General features: G+C 31.7%; 1 protein-coding gene across 7 annotated transcripts in view; it reads left to right on the plus strand.

Moving 5' to 3' along the window:
* The window catches only part of Ogdh (oxoglutarate dehydrogenase Nc73EF), a 40,707-nt gene extending 21,065 nt beyond the window's left edge, over nt 1–19,642 (plus strand). For 3 of the 7 annotated variants that reach the window (XM_088226342.1, XM_088226343.1, XM_088226344.1), the window contains exons 6-21: nt 1,468–1,570; nt 4,279–4,360; nt 4,912–5,088; nt 5,172–5,320; nt 5,402–5,487; nt 5,557–5,736; nt 5,849–6,029; nt 6,155–6,373; nt 7,066–7,259; nt 8,461–8,714; nt 9,948–10,060; nt 11,208–11,395; nt 11,613–11,706; nt 12,016–12,208; nt 14,361–14,663; nt 17,873–19,642. In XM_088226342.1, coding sequence (XP_088082468.1) covers nt 1,468–1,570; nt 4,279–4,360; nt 4,912–5,088; nt 5,172–5,320; nt 5,402–5,487; nt 5,557–5,736; nt 5,849–6,029; nt 6,155–6,373; nt 7,066–7,259; nt 8,461–8,714; nt 9,948–10,060; nt 11,208–11,395; nt 11,613–11,706; nt 12,016–12,208; nt 14,361–14,663; nt 17,873–17,972 — 2,616 coding nt within the window. In that variant the 3' untranslated portion in view covers nt 17,973–19,642. The remainder of the gene's footprint in view (nt 1–1,467; nt 1,571–4,278; nt 4,361–4,911; nt 5,089–5,171; nt 5,321–5,401; nt 5,488–5,556; nt 5,737–5,848; nt 6,030–6,154; nt 6,374–7,065; nt 7,260–8,460; nt 8,715–9,947; nt 10,061–11,207; nt 11,396–11,612; nt 11,707–12,015; nt 12,209–14,360; nt 14,664–17,872) is intronic. The other 4 variants (XM_088226339.1, XM_088226340.1, XM_088226341.1 and 1 more) reach the window with 2 other exon arrangements.
* Nucleotides 19,643–22,361: the final 2,719 nt, after the last annotated feature.

The raw sequence follows: 22,361 nt of genomic DNA on the forward strand, positions 1-22,361 counted from the left end.
ACGTACATACTTTTATCTCAAATATTCCTAACCAAAATGTTCAACTTAAATACATATTCAAATCTTAGATTGAATATAATTTGAATATTCTTTAATGTAGGTACGGCGCGTCAAAATGTTTAATAAGCCTATGTTAATGTGTTAGTGTCTGTCGGTGAACCAAGTAAACATACACATTTCTCGTGTGTTAACAGGCACACTGGAATTATTTATTTGAAAACTTATTGTAACATAAAGCAGAGGCTATTGAAGATTTGAATGGACTGTACATTCCTATGTAAAAACTTGCTTATCACTATATTTATAACTAACGCATATAATGTATGTAAATACAACGCTTTATGCTTTTCCTTTATCATTTAATTTTTTTTATGTATGATTTGTAACACATTTTTTAAATTTAAAAATATATTTATAATTCGGGGTTGATATTTTACGTCGACATGCTGTAAATATTCGTATACAGCGATTGGGAAATAAATAGGTTCTATCATATACATAGATATGGTTGTGAATGTTTACACATCTAGGACACTGGGTTCAAGTGTATGTACAAGTTAGAGTCGTGCCTGAAAAGGAGGTAAGTTATGTTTTTGTTTATCAATTATGCGTTAAGGAAATATAATTATCAGTAGGTGTGCCATGAGGGGGTCAGATTATAAACATTCAATTTGGCGGTTAATGGTATTTTGAGCATTCATTTATGTGTTTTGTTTGTGCATTTTTAGCTTTGTGTTTGTGTTATTGCCTTTTTAAGTAATCAAAACTTTATTGTTTTGTACTAATTTTACTATATTATTTAACATGTGTCATTCTCTATATGTTAGTCTATTACTAATTTTATAATTGGATGGGGAGTACATTTTATGAACCCGTGTAGATTTCATTTTCTAGTTAAATATAATACATAGAGTGTTTATAATTTCTGTGATATTTACATTTCGTTCAAAGTTTTTTTCTATAAAAATGTATGTGCATATATTTTTCATCTTAATACTTTAAAATTCATGTTTTTTGTAATTCTTTTAAATAAATCATATTTTATAAAAATGTTTTTATATTTAAGACAATATTATAATAATTTCATATTCTAATATCCAATGTCACAGTAATGATTTATTTTTATTTTTATCTCTCTTAAAGTTACAGTTTAAAGTTATCTTCTAATTCAGCAAATAAAATATTTTTTCTAACTCCAGTAACATTCCTCGCGTTCTTGAGTAGATGCCTTCACTAAAAGTTGATTTTGTGTGATTTAATAGTAGTAAAATACATAATACACTGTACTTAAATACATACTACCAAATGCATATTATTTGTAAGTTTACTCAATATTGAAATAAAATTATCAAGAAAGCCTTTCTTGCAATGTTGTCAATAAACTGTTCCAATAGAGAATTTTCGAAAATTAACCCAACTGCTTACTGTCATGGAATTAACAAAATATTAATAATAAACAAAAAACAGATTCGTGGCCACCACATAGCCAAGCTAGACCCGCTGGAAATTTCAGCAGCAGATTTGGATGAAAGGCCTCCACAGGAACTTGTCTACTCCAGTTATCGCTTTGGTAAGAGTCTACAAGGCCCCCCTAATCTATACTATCACCTCATGTTCTCTCGACAATACTAGCTCTCTAAACACAAGAAGACGTTGAATAATCAGCGATATAATATATATTCAATCAATCCAATGTACACATTATATTTTAATATATTCATTACCCTAGTGTATTTTTTTGCATTCCCTTTTTTGTCAATACATTGTTAAGCATTTTTACAAACGCATGTTAGCTTACATCAATTCATATATTTAATTGAAGGTTTTGCATGGACCTTACAGTTTATTTCTAAAATTTGTAGTATTATTTTATTTGTTTCGGAGATCGCGCACGAGAACGACAGAAGATGGAACTGCATCTAAGACGAATTGAATATTTCAGTAAGAATACAAATAATTCATTGTAGAATTGGGTTGGGCACCCTATTATTCTCACACCTTATTAGATTGTAAAATCCAGAAATTTCTGTTTATATAAGATTTTGTTTGATCACGAATGGATTTATTTATCATATACGGACCGGTTGAAACTTGTTATAAAAGAAATTTCTAGATCAACTGTTATCTTGGTTTGGGTAATCTGAAGCTTGGCGGAGAATGAACTGAATATTCAGTATTGAATATGTAATTATAAGACATAAAAACAACCCTTCTGCTTCCTCTGTTGCTGGTAAACTGTTTTTAGTCGTACATGATTAGAAATAAATAAAAAAATCTAATCCAACATTTATCTCATTACCTTCATTAACCATTCATCTAATTTGTACATCTACATTATTTGTATTATTATATGATGATCCCTTTTTAAAAGTTCCTAAAAACATGAAGCTTCAGGAGTATATAGAATTGAAAAAACAGAAATCAGTATTATAATACTTATATATTAAAAGTACTGAATTAATAATTTAAAAAATATAATATCTACATAATAGTTACTGTGAAATATACCACATATATTATTATACCTGTAGTACCTACAGTAAATATTAAAAATAATATTTTATTCAAAAATATATTCACTGTAACATTAACAAAGTAACCACAGTATTTTCTTTGCCTTTGATTGAAATGTTGGTTGATTCAGCTTTTTTATAAATATATAATAAATTTAGATTTGGGTATGTAACTATGAGGGTTGTGTTTTTAGTTTTGCATACAGGGACAAAGAGGGCGACACGAATTAAATGTCATTATAAAAAATAAACCTTCATCTTTATTTGACCTAAATCCAACGTTTCAGTGCGATACATATACAGCAAATTGTCAAAGTTCACAAGTTATTTGAACAATGGAATTGAACGGAGAAAATTTACGTGTTATAATTTTTTACAACTTTCGAAGACAAGAACGCCTCGCCGAGTTGGTTTCTATTTTCGGCAATGAAGCACCACATCAATCGGCAATATCTCGTTGGTATGGCGAATTCAAACGCAAACGGCTGAGTCTTTGTAATAGGTGCACCAAATATGGCAGTCACCCAGAAAAACGTCGATGCTGTGCGCAAGCTCATCAAAGAAGATCTTGGCCGAATTGCTAAATCATCCTCCGTACAGTCTTAAACTAAGTTCTAACTATTTTTTTACCTTTCTGAAAATCAAGAACGGACTGCGTAGTCAAAGGTTCCAGTCGCCAGAAGAAGCAGTCGATGCCTTCAAAACACAATTTCAATTGTACCAACAAACAAGTTGAATAACTGCTTCCAGAATTGGTTTCAGCGCATGCAAAAATGGAATTATCTTCGTGGAGAATACTTCGAAAAATAATGAAGTCTTTAAAAGCTATCTACTGTTTTATTCCAGCTCTATATGCAAAACTTAAAGACAACCCCCGTACTACTGGGCAAGGAGACAATATCATGGCAGTATTTTATTAACAGCATGTAATTAAACGAATATTAATGTATTGCAATATGGATGCGCTAAACATTCACAACCCCTATGCATATTTATTTTTTTATGGGATTATAATATATTTATATCATAACCCGCATATACCACATGTTGTATTCATAATTCTTGTCCAAAACACACACTAATGTATATATATTTTCATATTTGTGGTAAACTTTTAAAGGGCAAGAATAGTTGCAATAATCCTCTTCAGAAGTATAGAGTATTTGTTTTATCTTTATTTTTTTATTACGATTCACCTAATATTTATTAACATAATACCTACACCCAATATTTGCAGTGTTCTAAACAGTATATTTTCACTAAACTCCTTGCACTTGTAGAAATTTATTTTGTGTTAGTTTTTTATTTCATCAATTCCATTCACCGCTTCTTATTGTACAGAATACAATGTATATTATTTACAAATATATGTTTATCTAGTATAAATACAGTACTTTTGTATATGATGTATATTGAAAACCATCATGCAAATGTGTAAATAATATGTACATATTTCGATTGTAGTATGTATCTGTAAACTAATATGGTATTTAAAATATTAATATTTTACTGTGGATAGTTTTTCTATATTATGCGCTATTATGTGCTTTCATTTTGACTCATTATTATTTTTTACGTTCTAAAAATTACTATAATTTCTCAAAATAATTCACTTAACATGCAACATTAGTGCAGTGATTTATAAAAAAATCTTCATCAGTCATTAATTTCAAAATATGTTCATTTCAGCATAGAAATGTTTTTTATTAGATGTTAGTATTTATGTTTTTCTTATAAAATTGATTGAATTATTTATGTTATGTAGAGGAAGCTGACATGGATAGAGTATTCAAGTTACCCTCTACAACATTCATTGGTGGGGAGAAGGATAAAGCTCTTCCGCTGAGGTAATTTTAAAATTTACTATAGTTTATTTATTTATTTATTTTATTTATTGTGGATAACTTATATAGCGCCATTTTCGTAATAAAATACCTCAAGGGCGCTTTACATGGTGATTCTATTGTTAAGTTAATTTAATTGAAGCTTTAAATTTGTAATTTAATTAAAATAATTTATTTTGTTGTCACGTGCTACGGATTTATTCAAATGATTTAGAGAACAAGTGGGTTTTAAGTTTTTTCCGAAACATCACTTCACTTTCACAGCCTCGCACCTCTGCTGGGAGAGCATTCCATGCCATAGGGCCTGCGACCGCAAATGCGCGCTCACCAAATTTAGTGCGCTGTTTACTCGTTACTTATTATTTCTTTATGAATTTAACTCACCTATAACTTCAATTAACCAGAAATCGATCTATTTAATTAGTCATTGAATCAGACCAATAGGTTATTTCTTTTCATGTACCCATTTCAGTTAAATCTAACCTGGACCTTTTTATACCCATAAAGTTAAATTTAAAATAGATTTTTTGTTAATGTTTTTTTTTTATTTGTAGAGAAATTTTGACAAGATTGGAAACAGCATACTGTAAGAATATCGGCGTAGAGTTCATGTTCATCAACTCTCTCGAACAATGTAACTGGATCAGGCAGAGGCTGGAGACTCCTGGAGTAACCAAGATGAGCAATGATCAGAAGAGACTAATTCTTGCTCGGCTCACCAGAGCTACAATGTAAACCAACGCTACTTTTTAACATGTGAACACCATTCAATAATTTGTTTTCTTTATTGACCATATGCACATTCCATTTCTAGGTTTGAAGGTTTTCTCGCCAAGAAATGGTCATCCGAAAAACGTTTCGGTTTGGAAGGTTGTGAAATTCTCATTCCCGCTATGAAACAAGTCATTGATGTTTCTACCAAACTCGGAGTAGAATCTATTGTCATGGGAATGCCTCATAGAGGTATTGTCAATTTCAATATTTTTCATTTTGTTCAGTGTATGTAGTTAAGATTCTTTATTATATCAAACTTACTTTTTTTAGGTCGATTGAATGTTTTGGCCAATGTCTGCCGTAAACCACTTCCTCAGTTGTTCACGCAATTCGCAGGATTAGAAGCTGCTGATGATGTAAGGATGTATAATTTCACCTTTGTACTCTATTTTTAAAACAAAAAAACTATATCTTATATTTCTTAGGGCTCTGGAGACGTGAAATATCATTTGGGTACTTATATCGAGCGCTTGAATCGTGTTACGAACAAGAACATCCGTTTGGCTGTTTGTGCTAATCCTTCTCACTTGGAAGCTGTCGATCCTGTTGTACAAGGCAAGACCAGGGCCGAGCAGTTCTACAGAGGAGATGGTGAGGGAAAGAAGGTAATATTGGTTTCTATTTTTATTTTTACCATCAATAACTAGCGCTTTTCAATAATATTGTCCTTAAAAACTATGTACGCTCGCAAAATATGAAATGAATATACGATTCTAGGTAATGTCTATTCTTCTCCACGGAGATGCTGCCTTTGCTGGACAGGGAGTAGTATTTGAGACAATGCATCTTTCAGACTTGCCCGATTACACCACACATGGCACTATTCACATTGTCGCTAATAACCAGATTGGATTCACCACGGATCCCAGGCATTCCAGATCTTCCGCTTACTGTACAGGTAAATAATAAATGGCTTAAATGTGTAAATGCCTAGACTTCCATATTTCGTCCTCTGTTGTAATTTAGAGCTTAAATATGTATTTCAAATTTGGTAATATTGTTATATAAATATTACGTTTTCAGATGTCGCTCGAGTGGTGAATGCACCAATTTTTCATGTGAATGGTGACAACCCGGAAGCTGTAATGCACGTCTGTAATATTGCCGCTGAATGGAGAGCAACTTTCCACAAGGATGTAGTTATCGATATTGTATCCTATCGTAGAAATGGACACAATGAGATTGACGAACCGATGTTCACACAGCCTCTCATGTACCGCAAAATCAAAAACACCAAACCAGGTAATGGCCATTTACATTCTTCCATCGCAGTATAGCAGGGTTTCCCAAACTATGCGGATATGTTCTACTATGTTCTGCGGAACACCAGTGTTCTTTTGCAATATTTTCCCAAAACTAGTAAGGACGGTTCCTGGGTTTGGAATCCATCGTCCGTGATAGATAAAGTAGGTTTAAGCGCAAGTGATTATGGAAATCTAATTGATTCAATCAGTGACTGATTTGAAACAAAAATACAAAGATTAAATGAGGACGAGTTTGTTAAAAGAGTACATCAATGTGTTGAAACAAGCTATCATTGTTTTACTTTCGTTTTCTACAATGCCGCAAAAAAGTGCAGAAACTGGCTCGATGCCACAATAGATATATCTAAGAACTCAACTCACCAAGTGCCTGATATCAAAAAGATTTTCGATTCAAGAACTCAAAATCATCAGAGTCATCGAGAGTTTTATTCACTCATATTTTTATGTGAATTGTTATAATTACTAAATAAATAAGAAATGTTTTAATTTTATTTTTTATTTTTACTCTTATGGATTACTCAACCTAAAAAATAAGCTAAATGTTTTGTTAAAATTTTTGGATTTGCAAAGTGTTCCGTTGCTGAAAAGAAATATGGAAAACCAGCACTAGCATTATAGCATTTTGTTACATGCACTTTAATAAATATTCTACATCGGTTTTGATTCAAGTTTTGGACATTTACGGTGACCAACTGGTCAAAGAAGGAGTTGTAAATGCCGAGGAAGTTAAAGACGTCCGTGATAAATATGAAAAAATTTGCGAAGATGCTTACAATCAAGCTAAACTGGAAACCCATATCAAATATAAGGATTGGTTAGATTCTCCCTGGTCTGGATTCTTCGAAGGCAAAGATCCTCTTAAGGTGATTATTATTTTATATATTATTTATTTATTTTATTTAGTTCTATGATTAACATAGTCTAATATATATTTACAACACAATATTTACACCTATACTTATTCTAACATTATTTTTTACTATTATACACTATTATACACTTAATATCCTAATTTATAATATTCACTGTTTCACATGTACATTTTCATTAATTATATCCACTATTTACACTATATATTACCTAATATTTTTCACATATATACTTTTTACATTTAATTTTAAATATATTTACATTTAATTCATTTTTTATGCTTTCTGGCATTTCCTCAAATAATTGTATTTCCTTGTACATAAGGCAGTTCTGGGAGATTGCTTTTGATTTATTTTCCAGTCTTATATTTTTAGATCCTCTTGTTGCATAGTTTCTATGAAAGAACTCATTATTTTTAGTTTATTTTGAAAATATCTCGGAACTATTCCTTTAATAATTTTGTTTATTTCATTAGCAACATTGAATTTGATTCTTTGATCAATTGTCATGATATCCAGAAGTTGAATCATTTTCTTAACTTTTGTTTGTCTCCCACATCTTAATATTATTCTCATCGCTTTGTTTTGTATTATTTGGAGACTCTTTAGATCTCGTTCATTACTTAAATATAAAATACTGGAGCAATAATCAATGCGGGGAACGATAATACTTTTAAATATCAGCAGAGAGGTTTTAATGTCTAATTTATTCTTTATCCTTCCTAACAGGGATACCTTCTTTGCGATTTTCTTACTCGTATAGTCTTGAAAAAGATAATTTAGAGTCAATCCAAACTCCTAGATATTTTATGCTTTCAACTTTCTCAAGAACCTCTCCATCTAATTCAACACTGTGATCACTGTATATATATCATCCTTACGCCGGTGATATCTGTTAAGTTCTTTTTCTTTCCTAAAATATTTTTGGTTTCTCATTATGATTACACAATTTTATTTCTATACTTAAATATTTTTTCAAAATAAAACATGTATTTTTACTTTTTTTTATTAATAAAAAATATGTCATCAAAGGTACATTGTTTTATTAATCTCCTTAACGGTTTTCGCATTGTTACTTAACAGATATTGCCGGTGCAATATGATAATATATTCTATTATCCTGTATCAGTGGAATTAATATCAGGATACGAAACATTAAAAACGAGTTATAATTTTTATTTGTTTTAATTTTCAGTCTTCTTCGACTGGAGTGCTGGAAGAGACTTTGGTGCATATTGGCAAGCGTTTCAGCGCTCCCCCTCCGAATGCTGCCGAGTTTGTGATCCACAAGGGTATTGAACGCATCCTGAAGGCGCGCATGGAAATGGTGGAGTCTCGTACGGCCGACTGGGCGTTGGGAGAAGCCATGGCCTTCGGTTCGCTGCTCAAGGAGGGAGTGCATGTTCGCCTTTCTGGCCAGGACGTAGAGAGAGGAACCTTTTCACACCGGTGATTACTTTATCAATCTTTTTCCTCACTCGACAACAATGGAGGATTTAATAATATGGTATTTTTTCCACTGAAAAATAGTATTTTCTGTGCTGCTAGATACCGGCTCTGAGAAAATTACGAAATAACCTTGCGATGATGCAAATCTTATGTTGAGAGTTACTACTTTCATAATATTATGTAGATTCAGTAAAATGATTGAAGGCCTATGTTCGACTAACAATTTGTGCTCTTATTTTTTTATTTATTGTAATGGCAATCTTATCAGTTTAACTTAGTTACAAATGCAGTACAAATAATGTATTATATCAACAACGTTTTGAGTATATCCAAATGTTTGTATACAGGCTGGATTTCCTCCCTAGTTATTTACATCTAAATTTATTGCAACAGAGAGGGAAACATTTTTGAGAAGGGGATATGGAAGTCGAGGCATTTACAGGGCTTATGACCTCTCATCGGCTGGTTTAAGTGACCACTTTAGAATGGTGAATGTTACACAGTGTGCAAAGTGGACACTTAAACCAGCCAATGAGAGGTCATAAGCCCTGTAAATTCCTCGATTATCATATTCCCTTCTCAAAAGTGTTTCCCTCTCTGTTGCAATAAATTTAGATCTAAATACATTATATATTTAAAGGTTATGAAAAGTCTATGTTACATACTTTGTTTACTGACTTCGGGACAATGAAAGTCAGGCATATAACTATTAACCGAGATAACCAACCACTGATATGAAAATTAACAGAAGGAAGCTGACTTCAAAATAAAATGATAAACAGTAAAGTGTATTGTGATTCATTTGGTTACAGAGATTAAATGTATATTACCACAAAATGAAATGCGAAATGTATAAAGCTGAGAAAAAAAAACAGTCAATAAAATCATGATTTTTATACTACGTTTACCCTCTTAGTGTGTTTTCTTTAAAAAATTATCATTACAACAAAATTAATTTTGATAATTTTTTTCTAATTTGATAAATTTTTGATTGCGCATAATTTATTCATTAAGCGCTCTTATTTTATAACAAAGACAGATAAAGTATTTGAGAAGAGAATATGCAAGTCTAGGCATTCACATGACTTGTGACCTATAAACTGATTCCAGTAATCACTTTAAACACTGTAACATTCACCATATTTTATATCTAATCCAATACTTCTGTAAAAATATATTGACATTCACAAAACATTATTGATCACGTTTACTTCATAAAATAATTTATTCCAGACATCACGTCTTGCATCATCAGAATGTAGACAAGGCAACGTACCGGCCCCTGTGTCACCTGTACCCTGACCAAGGACCCTACACTGTCTGTAACAGTTCACTCTCTGAATATGGTAAAAATTCAGTACCTCTTTATTTCATTTAAAATATTATGTTGCACATCGTCATTTATTTATCAAATAAATGTGCAACCATATTGTAAAGTTTATGTCAAAATAATATCTGGATTAGGGCTTCCAATCCTGCAGCTGACTTGCGATCTCGGTATCTGCAGGATCAAAGATTTTCAGTCCTGCGGGATCCCGGTATAAGCAGGATTCCACGTGTTTCAGTGCAGAACTTAAATAATTCGTATTTAGTGTTCAGACATTGTAATATTTATTCAATTAATTAGAGGCATTGAAACTAGGCATGGGTAACGCGAGATTATTTTTTGAGCTGCAGGTCAGCTCGCAGCTCAAGTAATTGAGCTGGAGTTTTGAACTGGCTCGCAGATCAGCTCACATTGAGCCAAACGATACAGGTCGCAGTTTGGCTCAAATAAATGTATGGTTCACCGAATCACCGCGAATGTGCTGAGTCAGCTGACCTGATATTTAATTTTCTATAAAGCATAGCGTACACGTACGATTCGAACGAAACTCGCAATGAACCGCTGTGAGCTGTAAGACGCATATTCAAAATTTCGGTTGCAGCTCAACAACTCGATGGGTTCGAATCGTCTTTTTAAATCAGTTCAAAATTGAGTTACCCATGCCTAATTGAAACTAGTGAAGAAAAATATCTTGTTAAAATATATTTGACAGTTGACAGCTAAAAGTTTGTGATCAACCTAATTAAGCATTTGGAACCCGGATCGCGTAAATCCTGAGGGATCCCGTACACGCAATCTTGCTCTGAGCGAGATCAGAAAACCATGCACTATCCTGGTATAATGGGATCTCGGTATACTGAGATGAAAGCCGTAATCTGGGTCCATAAAAGGTCAATTAGTTTCTCTTTCCGGATAGAGTCGCTACCTGCTAAGGATGCCTACACTGTTGGGTTGCAGTAGGCATCCTTAAATGGTAGTTTTTTATTTTTTTAAATGACTGAAAGGTTAAAATGATTTAATTTAAAACTCAGGTGTAAGAGTATTGGTGGATATGTGTGTTTCATGTAACAAGGGACATCTGTTACTTTGTTGTAACAAATACTGTTACAATGTGAATACTGAAAATATAAAAAATAAATTAATCAATAACATTATTTCATCGACAGGTGTCCTCGGTTTTGAGTTGGGCTACTCCATGACAAATCCTAATGCCCTGGTATGTTGGGAAGCCCAGTTTGGTGACTTCAATAACACGGCACAGTGCATCATCGATCAGTTCATCTCCAGCGGCCAGGCCAAGTGGGTTCGGCAGTCTGGCCTCGTTATGCTCCAGCCACATGGACTGGAAGGAATGGTCAGTCGCATAGCTAAATTCTGCTACACTGTATTGTCCTACATGAGAATTACAAATATGTGCAATCTATCAATAACATTTTGTAAATTCCCTGAAAATGACAAACCAAAAACACTCTAAATAAAATCATTATAGAAAGTCTATAATATCTGTTTTTATTTGTATTGTAAGAGTTTTAAGAATAAATCACTCCTTTTATTATTCATTTTGTTTATAGGGTCCCGAACATTCATCCGCACGCCTGGAAAGGTTCTTACAAATGTCATCAGATGATCCCGACTACTACCCACCTGAAAGTGAAGAGTTTGAAGGTTTGTATACATCCATTAGTTGACATACCAAAGTGACATTGTAATACGTTCTTAGTCTAATGAGAACTTAACTTACGCTGCAAACATTCGGGTTGCATTCACTAGGAGAGGATTTTGCAGGTTCGTGCATCCTGAAATATGTATAATGTATAATTACTAAACATGCATGAATGACAATCAAATATATTCACACAAAGCAAGGTGATCAATTTTACGCTTCAGATACCAATCTAGATAGAGTGTTATCTGTAATATATAAATATATACTTACATATTTAAAAAAAAAAAAAATTGTTTTCTGTTTTTTAGTGAGACAACTTCACGATGCCAACTGGATTGTGGCCAATTGCACGACCCCAGCTAATTACTTTCACATCCTGAGACGGCAAATTGCTCTTCCGTTCCGTAAGCCGCTCATCCTTATGACTCCCAAGTCCTTACTGCGTCACCCCGAAGCTCGCTCATCCTTCGACCTCATGAAGGAAGGAACGAATTTCCTCAGGTAATTATTTTTTATTTTAATTAAATATCTTAACATTTTGCTAGTACAGTAAAACCCCCTTTTTGCATTTTTCAAGGGCGCAACGAAAAAAAAAAAAACTGAGGAAAACGCTAAAGTGAGGAAATTCAAAATGTATGTAATAAATGAAATTACATAAAAATAATATCATTTTACTAGACTATAATCTAAATATACTGCTAGAAAAATTCTGAAAACCGTCATAATTGAGGATTATGAATATTTTTACCCATTTCCAATGATTTCATTAGAAATATTTTGTATTTTTTGCAATCAATATTGTAATGCTTCCATCCAGTCTTTTGTCTACGAACATTTGGACAAACTCAAATATTGTAATGAAACCAACTGGTCCAAGAAGAAGTTTAAAAAATTGAAAAATTGTTTTCAGGCGTTGCCTAGTATGTGAAATAATTCAGTCAGATGAATCTTTTCACAACAATAAAGGTTTCAGCTCTTTAACTTTACTAAAATCAACAAATGGAAGAATTTAAGTAATATGGATGTTCAAACATAGGCAAAATGGTGAATGTTACACAGTGTGTAAAGTGGCCACTTAAACCAGCCAATGACAGGTCATAAGCCCTGTAAATGCCTTGACTTCCATATTCCCTTATTTAAGGTATTCTCCATCCCTGTTGTAATTTGTTAATATTGTAATGTGTTATTTTTTTGATTTAATAATTTTTTATTCCAACATGTTTAAATAATTTTATGTACTTATTTAATAAATTTAAAAATGCGAAAATATTTTTTTTTATTTGCTTAAAATACATACAATGATTTTTCCCATAAATGTTGGGAATTTTTTTTTATATTGTATCATTTTTTTTTACTATGGCACCACAGTATTTCAACTGTCGTGTACATCGCGATAAAACTGTTTTGCACTTTTATGAAAACTGTTTAAACCATCTTCTTTTCACATTATGTTTATAACTTTGAATAATATTTCTATTGCCACATTTTTTAATTTTCTGCATCGTAATTTATTGATGTAAAGACTTTATTTTTTCTAAACATGCGTCAATTGCCTGTCACAATTTAGTAGGATGTCCAAACCAGACACTTAAACAAAAAGGTCAATTGCACTGCACCTACTGTGAATTTAGTTTGACACAATAATTTATGCTTTTTTTTTATTTACCCTGATTGTATCGTATATTTTGAGCAAACACAGTGGCGCGTAGCTCGGCCTCTGACAAATCAAATGAGTTATGAAACATTTTCAATGTAAAACCGGAGTTATGAAAAATGAAAATCAGGGGGAATATTTAAATCAGAATGTATGGGAAAAAATGGGATAAAATTGAGGAACAGATAAACGAGATTTTACTGTATTTTGATTGCAATAACTTTTATCAAAATGCATCATGTTTTATATAGTACGAGCTGAACCCGACAATGATTTGCTATTGCTAGATTTGAGTACATACTCGTATATAGATTAAATGAACACAATCAAAAGTTTGATATAATTTATTGCATTTAGTCCAAATTAGATATGTACGTATGCATTATTATTTTTGTGTTTCGGTTTACATAAATTGTGAGGACAGAAAATTTTGATATTTAGTTATTCGAAAATTGTTTTCACTGTCTCGCAGATGCCTCCCCGATACTGTGCGAAAAAGAAAACTGCATGTTAGACCTTTTGTTAGAATAGACAAAATCGACATTTTGCTGTCCCGTTTTCCGCACCTCAAAACTGAACCGATTTTGTTATTTTTTTTAGACAGAGCATCAGAATAAAATTTTCCGTATCGGTACATTTTGAGTTTTTCAGAAATATGTAGTTATATTTGTATACCATGCGCCCGAAGACAGCAGATAAAACTACTGAGCAATAAAAAGTTCATAACTTTAACCAAGAATTTATGTTGAATTGATTTTGAATGTTGATTGGTTAATCCGTTAGAACGAACATAAATAACAATAATTATTTATTAATGTCACTGACTCATTATTGATCTAGTATCTATATGTCTGCATTTAACAAATAAATGAATTCCCGCAAAGAACCAGTGAGGTAGACAATTACAAAGCCCAATGACCTGACTAAAATACAAAAGTATTAAATTCAATCAACTTTATAGGTATGCGTTTTAACTTTATTGTTATGTTTGTATTCTAGAATAATTCCCGATGATGGCCCGTGCTCAGAGAATGCGAGTAATGTTAAGAAAGTGATATTCTGCACTGGCAAAGTGTACTACGACTTCCGCAAGGCGCGCGAAGACAAGAAACTGACTGACCAGATTGCCATTGTGAGGATGGAACAGATCAGCCCCTTCCCATATGACCTGGTGAAGATGCAGTCCGAGAAGTATCCGAATGCGAAGCTAGTGTGGGGACAGGAGGAACACAAGAATCAAGGCGCGTGGTCCTACATTCAGCCCAGATTCAATACATGTCTCAATGGACAACGCGATATCAGGTAAGGAAGAAACCTTGGAATGTTTGTATGTAAATTTAACACATTTACTTTTATCGTGTGAATATTATTTTTCAAAACATGCATCGTTTTATACTGGTTTTATTTTAAAGTAAGTTAAAAAAATTATGGTAATTCTCCAGGTCTACAAACATTAGGACGTATTCAAAATATTGTTGTTTTTTATAAATTAATTTAAATAAGTCAACTAAATATATGAGTCGTCTTATTATGTACTGATTCTTAAGTAAATATTTTGCAAACCTCTTTATTCCAAAACAAAATGGATTTTTTTCTCAGCATGTACATTTGAGCTATTTTTTTCTTTCTCAAATGAGTTCCTATTATGCGCATGGACTAATATAATCAGAAATGAATTACATATATTGAATTTTATAAATGGTCACTTAGCTAATATCACCGCATAAGTCTTTTTTTTCTTTTACTGGACTATGAAAAAACTGCTTGTTCTATTGAATTGAAGAGAAATTAGATTTAGAGTTTTAAATAGGCGACACTTATACCCGTATGCAGAGACAAACCTTAAGGTGAGGAAAGTACATTCTATTGTCTTCACCTTTGGGTTATTCTCTGCATTTGAAATTAGAATGTGCTTCCCACATCTTAAGTTTTGTCTCTGCATACGGGTATTAATGGATAAACATATTATTTTAATACATTTAAAGACAGTTTATTTGAGCATTTAATAAGATCAGCAGTTTTTTTGTCATCCTGTAAAAAACAAACAAAAATAACTTATGCAGTGTTAGGTAAAGGACGAAATGGCTTTCTTTTTATGATTACATTTGTTTTTTAAAATTATCATATAATATGAGTAATGCACGTTTCTTTTATGTGTACAAGGGTTTTTTTAATTAAATTTATTTATGAGATTTTCATATCACAATATTTTACCTTTCAACACTTTTGTGGATTTCAGTGTTGAGGAAAATGCATCGAAAAGTTGGTTTTCATCATTATTCAAAAGTGATGATTCTAAAAAGCCTGTAACAGACCAAAGTGTGAACAAGGAATTAGATAAGCCGAGAGAAATTAGGTGAGGGACGGGAAACTGTAGCTAGCAACCTGCTTTTTGTGCTCGTCTCTTATTATTCTTTTCTTTCTTTTATGGGGCCATATTTCTAAAACTTTTTCCGAGTATTCCATTTACAGATTGTGAATGAAATTGAGTTAATGACATACTCTTTTTTAAAATTTTTTATGTAAGTGTTGTATCACACTTGTAAGATTGTTTTTTTTTTAAAACATCCACTTTTAAAATTTATTATTTGAATCAATATGCGAGGATAACTTTTCAATAAACTAATATATTGAGAAAAAAGCTTTTTTGTCTCATATGATTTTTACTCCGTGTGAACAGTTTATTAGCGATGTTTGGTTTATCTCAAAAACATTTTTAACTAATGTAAATATGTATGCGACTCTTGTCATATACATAATATATCTCATCAACATGAAAATGGCCCCAAAAATCGAAATATTTGGGTAAATAATAAGAACGCTAATATTTCCTTTTTTTTACAAAAAAAGTAAAAAACATGTTGAATGTTTTTTTTACTTTATTTATTGATGCATTTAAAATATGGCCCTATTATTATGTGCTTATATTTATTTTCGCTACCGTCCCTCACCTAATAACACTGGTGAATAAATAGTTGTTATTTTAGATTCTATTACGAAACATAAATTTAAATCCTTAGATAATAATTCTGAGTATTTTAATTTATAGCTTATTTAATTAATGTATGAAACTATCAACATTATATTTCTATAATACTTATATTTGCGCATCGTCCAGATACTCAAAACTTTTATTAAAATGTCATATAAATAAATGAATTTTTTTTGCTACATATCCTATTATGTATTATGGTTACAAGTTTGCTCCTAGATATTGTGGTTTGCATGCTGTGCTACCCGTCTTATGGTCTCGGGATTTGATTCTCAGTTGACTTAACATATGTCATACATGTAGACACACATACCTTGGAAACTTGACATTCAATAATTGGTTTAGCTTGTGTATTGCCAATGACAGCTATTGTTTACCATTTCCTATTTCTGCACCGCTTTGTTGATCAAAATTGCTTTTTATTTGTTTATATTCTGTTTGTTTTTTATAATGACACTTTAGTATACATTATATTTATGTACGAGGGCGGTTCAATAATAACCCGCGTTAGGAATGAAGAAGACATTTATTTTAAACAAATTATTTATTTTTTAACATAGTCCCTTTTAGAGTTACACACTTTTCCCAATGACCCTGCCATTTTTTAACCACTCCAAAAAATAGGTATAGTCGAGCTCTGCAAAATATGCCTCTGTTTTGACAATAGCCTCATTTGAGCAAATTTTTTTTCCTGCAAGCTATTTCTTCATGTTCTCGGGAATAAGAAGAAAAAAACACATGGAGCCTGGTCGGGTTAAGAGGGGGGGGGGGGGTGCGACTATAGTTCATAATGCAATTCATGCAGTTTGGCATCGACAATTCCTGATGTATGTGCTGGTGCATTGTCTTGGTAAAACAGCACATTCTTCTTTGCTAAATGGGGCCGTGTTTCCTTCAGTTTCTTATCAAAGCGGTTCAATAACTAACTCGCTGTAGTATTGCCCAGTAATAGTTTTTCTTTAAAATGCTGCCTAGCTTTGGAACTCAAACGTTTCTTTGTCAAAAGGTAATAAAAATCAACTAAAAATGTCTTTAAAACTATAAAATAAATGCCATGTTTTAAGTCTTTTTCTATCTGTTAACAGATATATGAGTAAGAGTTTACCAAAGAAAAATATACATAATTATTGTGAAATATGGCTGTTAATTGCCAAAATCATAGCAGTGTACATACCTACATTCTTTTAAAAATATGATTATGTATATAAGTATCGAATCGTACTTAAATATTAATTTTTAGAGTATTGTTGTAAGTTTACATTTTTAATTGATAAAATTATTGATGTTACCTATTCTATTGTGGTAACTTATATTTTCATGTAAGTTGTAAATAAAAATTACTGGTTACACTTTTGCTTCTTTATTTGAGTGATTAGCGCTTTCATCTTCTAACCTTCGTCTTCAGACCGATGAGTATTATAGTGTAAAAAAATGTGCAAATTTATTGATTTTGAATGAATATGTACATTACAAACAAGTTGGATTTTGTGTTATTAAAATGGCAATATTCTGTTTTCAGTTATATCGGCAGGGCGTCCGCTGCTTCCCCGGCCACCGGCTCCAAGGCGGCTCACTATAAGGAGTTACATAGCCTACTAGACGACAGCACTAGCATCTAAACTTACTTCATACTTTAGTCTTTAGACAATCTCTTATCATTGCATCCTTCAAACTAAACCTCTTTCTGTACACGAATCCGCAACTCGAGTATATTAATGTTTCATTAGTTGGCCTTTGTTTGCGGTGCAGTTAGTTGTAGAAGAGAGTGTTTTCCTATTATTTATTGAATAACTTTTCAACTCTCAATCAACGCATTCAATAAAATTTATTTATTCGAATATTTAAATGAGTCGAAGATTTTCCATACATTAATATTAGAAAATTTCGTATTAACCAAAATGTTTACCATATACATATATCGCATTTTATTTATTTCATTTAGTTATTATTGAACATTTTATCATCCCGAGCACATTCTATGTGTCTGAAGTGGAATTAATATAAAATGTTATCAGTTATGGTTTCTACAGTATTCATCGTCTTTAGCTGTATGATAATTTTCGGAAATGATATTTTAATGTAAGTATTTGGCACTCGCAAAGCATAGAAATGTACTTAGTGAAAAGAATGAGCACTTAAACTGACTTATCTCACTTTTATGTAGTTAGTTTTATTCTCATCTAGGACAAATTTTTCTCTTATTTCATGTAGATACTGTTTGTCCAACTTCAAAATGACATTATTACAAAATAAACTAACATTTTTTCAAAATTCTGAGTGTTATGTACAATGATCAAATTTTGATAAATTTTATTTATTTGCACTTTGGTTGTATATTGTATACTCGTACCTATGTACATAAAATGAAAACATGTTATTTTGTGTACAAACGTTTTGATGTTATGTTATTAATTATTAATGAATATGCTAAGTTAAAAAAATATTTTATTGGTTTGTTAAGTTATGTTTAACGGAGGGGTTCGATAAATTACGGCTTACAAATATTAAAACAAACAACATAACGGCTGACTGAGCATGTATACCTGTAACACTACGACTGATATTTCTGTGGCTTGGATCTAAAAGGGCCAATGTCAGATGTCGTTTTTTCTTACCAGCATTTTGTTGACTCCTTTAAAATGAATATTTATTTTACCATTTTATACACAAATACATTTGTGGTCATGTTTTTTATTAATATTCACATGGTTAATAATAACACCACAAAATGGCTGACTCCCATAATATTGCGATTTACGACATTGGCCCTTTTCAGTCCAAGCCACATATTTCATTGTCCATCTTTTAAAGAGGTTTATATAAAATTGATTTATTTTACAGGATAAGATTTTTCACAAATTTGCTTAGAAACGACTGCCTTTAAAAATTATGAAATATTAATCAGACTGTATTTCAAGTGTTTTAAAAAAAAAAAAAAAAACAATAATCTGTCAATCCGATCATCTTAAAAGACAGATTGATAAGTGTTATGGATATTATTATGATAAATGGTATTTTTAAAAATTAAGTTACATCGAGATATATATGTATTTTTGTTACAAACATCTAGATTAATATTTCATCATTTTTTTAAAGCAAAAATTTCTTAGCACATTCCTAATATGTAGTCTCCAGTAAAATTGATTTAGAAAAAATTGTCTTTTTGAAAAATGTGTGATGATTTGTGAGAGTTTCTATATTATGAACACTATTTTGTTTCGCTGGTTTCGTAATTTATATAGGTATTTGTTTCAAATTTATTAAAATCAATAAAAAATATTTTAATGATTATTTATCTTTTATTATTTTTAACTCTCCTATATTTTGCGAATGTCAATAACGCATATTATGCAGTCCGGTATGGGAAACCATCCAATAAATGAGGCACCACATATTCCAGTAACAAGTGCCTATGTTAAATTTCAACAAACAAACCATCACGTCGTTTCCCCGTAGGGGTAGGCAGAGAGGATAGAACGCCATAACACTCTATCTTGGCATACAGACCTCGCTTCCTCTACATTCATACATCTTCTCATGCACGCACATCTTCTCATGTCACATCTCCGAAATGGCGAGTCGTAGCAGCCTGAAATTTGGACACGTCATTTTAGATAGATTTCAAGGTTAACATTGCTATTTTCGAGTAAAATTTGAATCGACCTTTACTCGATAAAAACTCAAACTTTATATGGATGCCTAGTGCGGCCCTGACATATTGCCCGTAGTCAACTGTCATTATCGACAGTAAACGTACTTTAATTCACAAATTTATCTCCTAAATTGAGAAAAAATAGTATGTGAAGTAAATGTTTAATTATTTATTTATTTTATTCATTAACGCCCAAAGGCATTAACAAAAAATAAAATAAAATACATGCTAACATACTAAATAATAAACACAGAATATACGGAAAAAATATGTGAAATTAGTCAGAAAGGATAGGAAATAAAAAATATTAGAAGTAAAATTATATTTGTTAAATCAGTAAAAAGTTATTAAAGTTTGTTTTGATTTATTACTTCAGATTATGTTAGGTTTGAGTTTGTTTAACGTTTGTTCAGGTTACATATGTCTAAATAATTGTTTCAGGTAGTGTGCTGAAGGTAAATAATAAATAGTGACAGGTCATAAGCCCTTTAAATACCTAGACTTCCATATTCCTTTCTCGAAAATGTTCTTCATCTCCTCTAAATGCAGTACTTGTGTAGAAAGCTCAAATTCGGAAATACTTTAAATATTGTGTCTAGCACACGTCATTAAAATATTGTTTGTATTTGCAAATGAAATTGAATAAATAATTATTCAATTTCAATAATCATTGAAATCTATTTATTTCTTGTTGCTATTGTCTATGCTGTGCATTGTCCATCCGCGATATACGAAATATGATATGACAATTTCTTTGATGAGAAAAATACCGCCAATGTAAGTTTTATTATTTCTTTATTTATTTTTGTTGGCAGAACACAAAAAACCTTTTAGTAGGAATATAATACTCATTTATTCATCACTGCTCAGTTGTTTTTCGATACATTTAGATTGTTGGCACAAAACATTTAGGTTATATCACCATTGATGGCCTACTTAGCCACTCTTTCGAGGTGAAAAATTATTACGATTAAATGACTTTTGAATGTTTAGTAAAATTTTATCGAAATAACTGATTATGTAGGGTCAAGGTGCTGACAGTGGATCAAGTATCCTGCAAGAAAAAATATGAGCGCCACAGTTTAATCATGTGCACAGTAAGAATGTCTCATAGGGCAAACACACCACCACTAGCCGGCCGGTAGCTGTGACAGTGCGTACACGTGGTGCGTGCGTTTTAATTTGTTTGTGTCTGAAAACAAAATTTCAAAGGTAAGTTTTCTTTGTTTCTTGTTTGATTTACAAGTGACATTTTCACATGGCATTGATTTTACTGTAAACTACGTGTGTTCTAGTTACATAAAATAGTATCACTATCACGAACAAACTTAGTAATTTGTGTTTGTTTGACTAGAAAATCAAAATTGCCGCATAGGGTACAGTGGGTAAAATACCGTGATCCACTGTGTAGCTATTAGAAATATTTGTTATGCTGCCCACATATTCAAAGTCTAAATACATATATAGCTACCGTGTACTAGAATGAGTCACTGTTGATTTGTCTGTGATCCACTATACCTGACCTAGAAAACGCACTAGATCATTTCCCCCCTTTAAAAATAATAAAAAAACCTTTGTAACTCTTTACATTGTAAGTGAATCTAAAAAAAAAAACAATCCAGTCCGAAAATACGATAATTAAGCTATAGAGATAGCAAATTTTAGCTTTCGTGTTCGAACCATTACAAAATTACAGCCCTCCAAAAGAAGGTGATCCACTGTCAGCTACTTGTTTGCTCTCTTAGAATTTTTTATTTCAAAATTCCCTTTGTCTAAATTTAATTATATTTTATTTCTTGTGTGTACATATCTACATTTAATCTGCATTTTCTAGACGATTTTATTAAAATATTAATAAAAATAAGAGTATTTAAAATAATAACCCGCTTAGCCTCTATTTTAAAGGCTCATTAGCAGACGGGAAACGAAAGGATATGAAAGTAAAATATGAAAAATACACTACAACACCCAGACCAATTATTGAGAAAAAAATCGATTTAGGATTTTTTCTTGCAACTGGCGGGAATCGAACCCGCGATGCCAGGTTCACAGTTGGCCGTCTAAGCAACTGCGCCACGGCGCGACGCGTCGCGGCGCCTGTCAAATAATGTTTAAAGTTTACCGGACTATGCTTTTACGCTTCTAAATATATATATATATATACGAGTAAATTCAGTAGCGGATATATATATATATTTATTTGCCCATTAAAAAATAGAAACAGTGAGTTTGTATTATTCACCCAAATATTTCCATTTTAATGTCATTTTATAAGTCATAAACAAATGTGCTAAAAATGGGAATCAAATTGTAGTAGAGTGAGTCTCGAACCTCATGATTCGCGTGGAAACGCGGT

Source organism: Micrasema longulum, unplaced genomic scaffold, assembly GCF_059751315.1.
Source record: "Micrasema longulum isolate JH-2025_06_02 unplaced genomic scaffold, ASM5975131v1 h1tg000424l, whole genome shotgun sequence".
In the NCBI taxonomy this organism is placed as follows: domain Eukaryota; kingdom Metazoa; phylum Arthropoda; class Insecta; order Trichoptera; family Brachycentridae; genus Micrasema; species Micrasema longulum.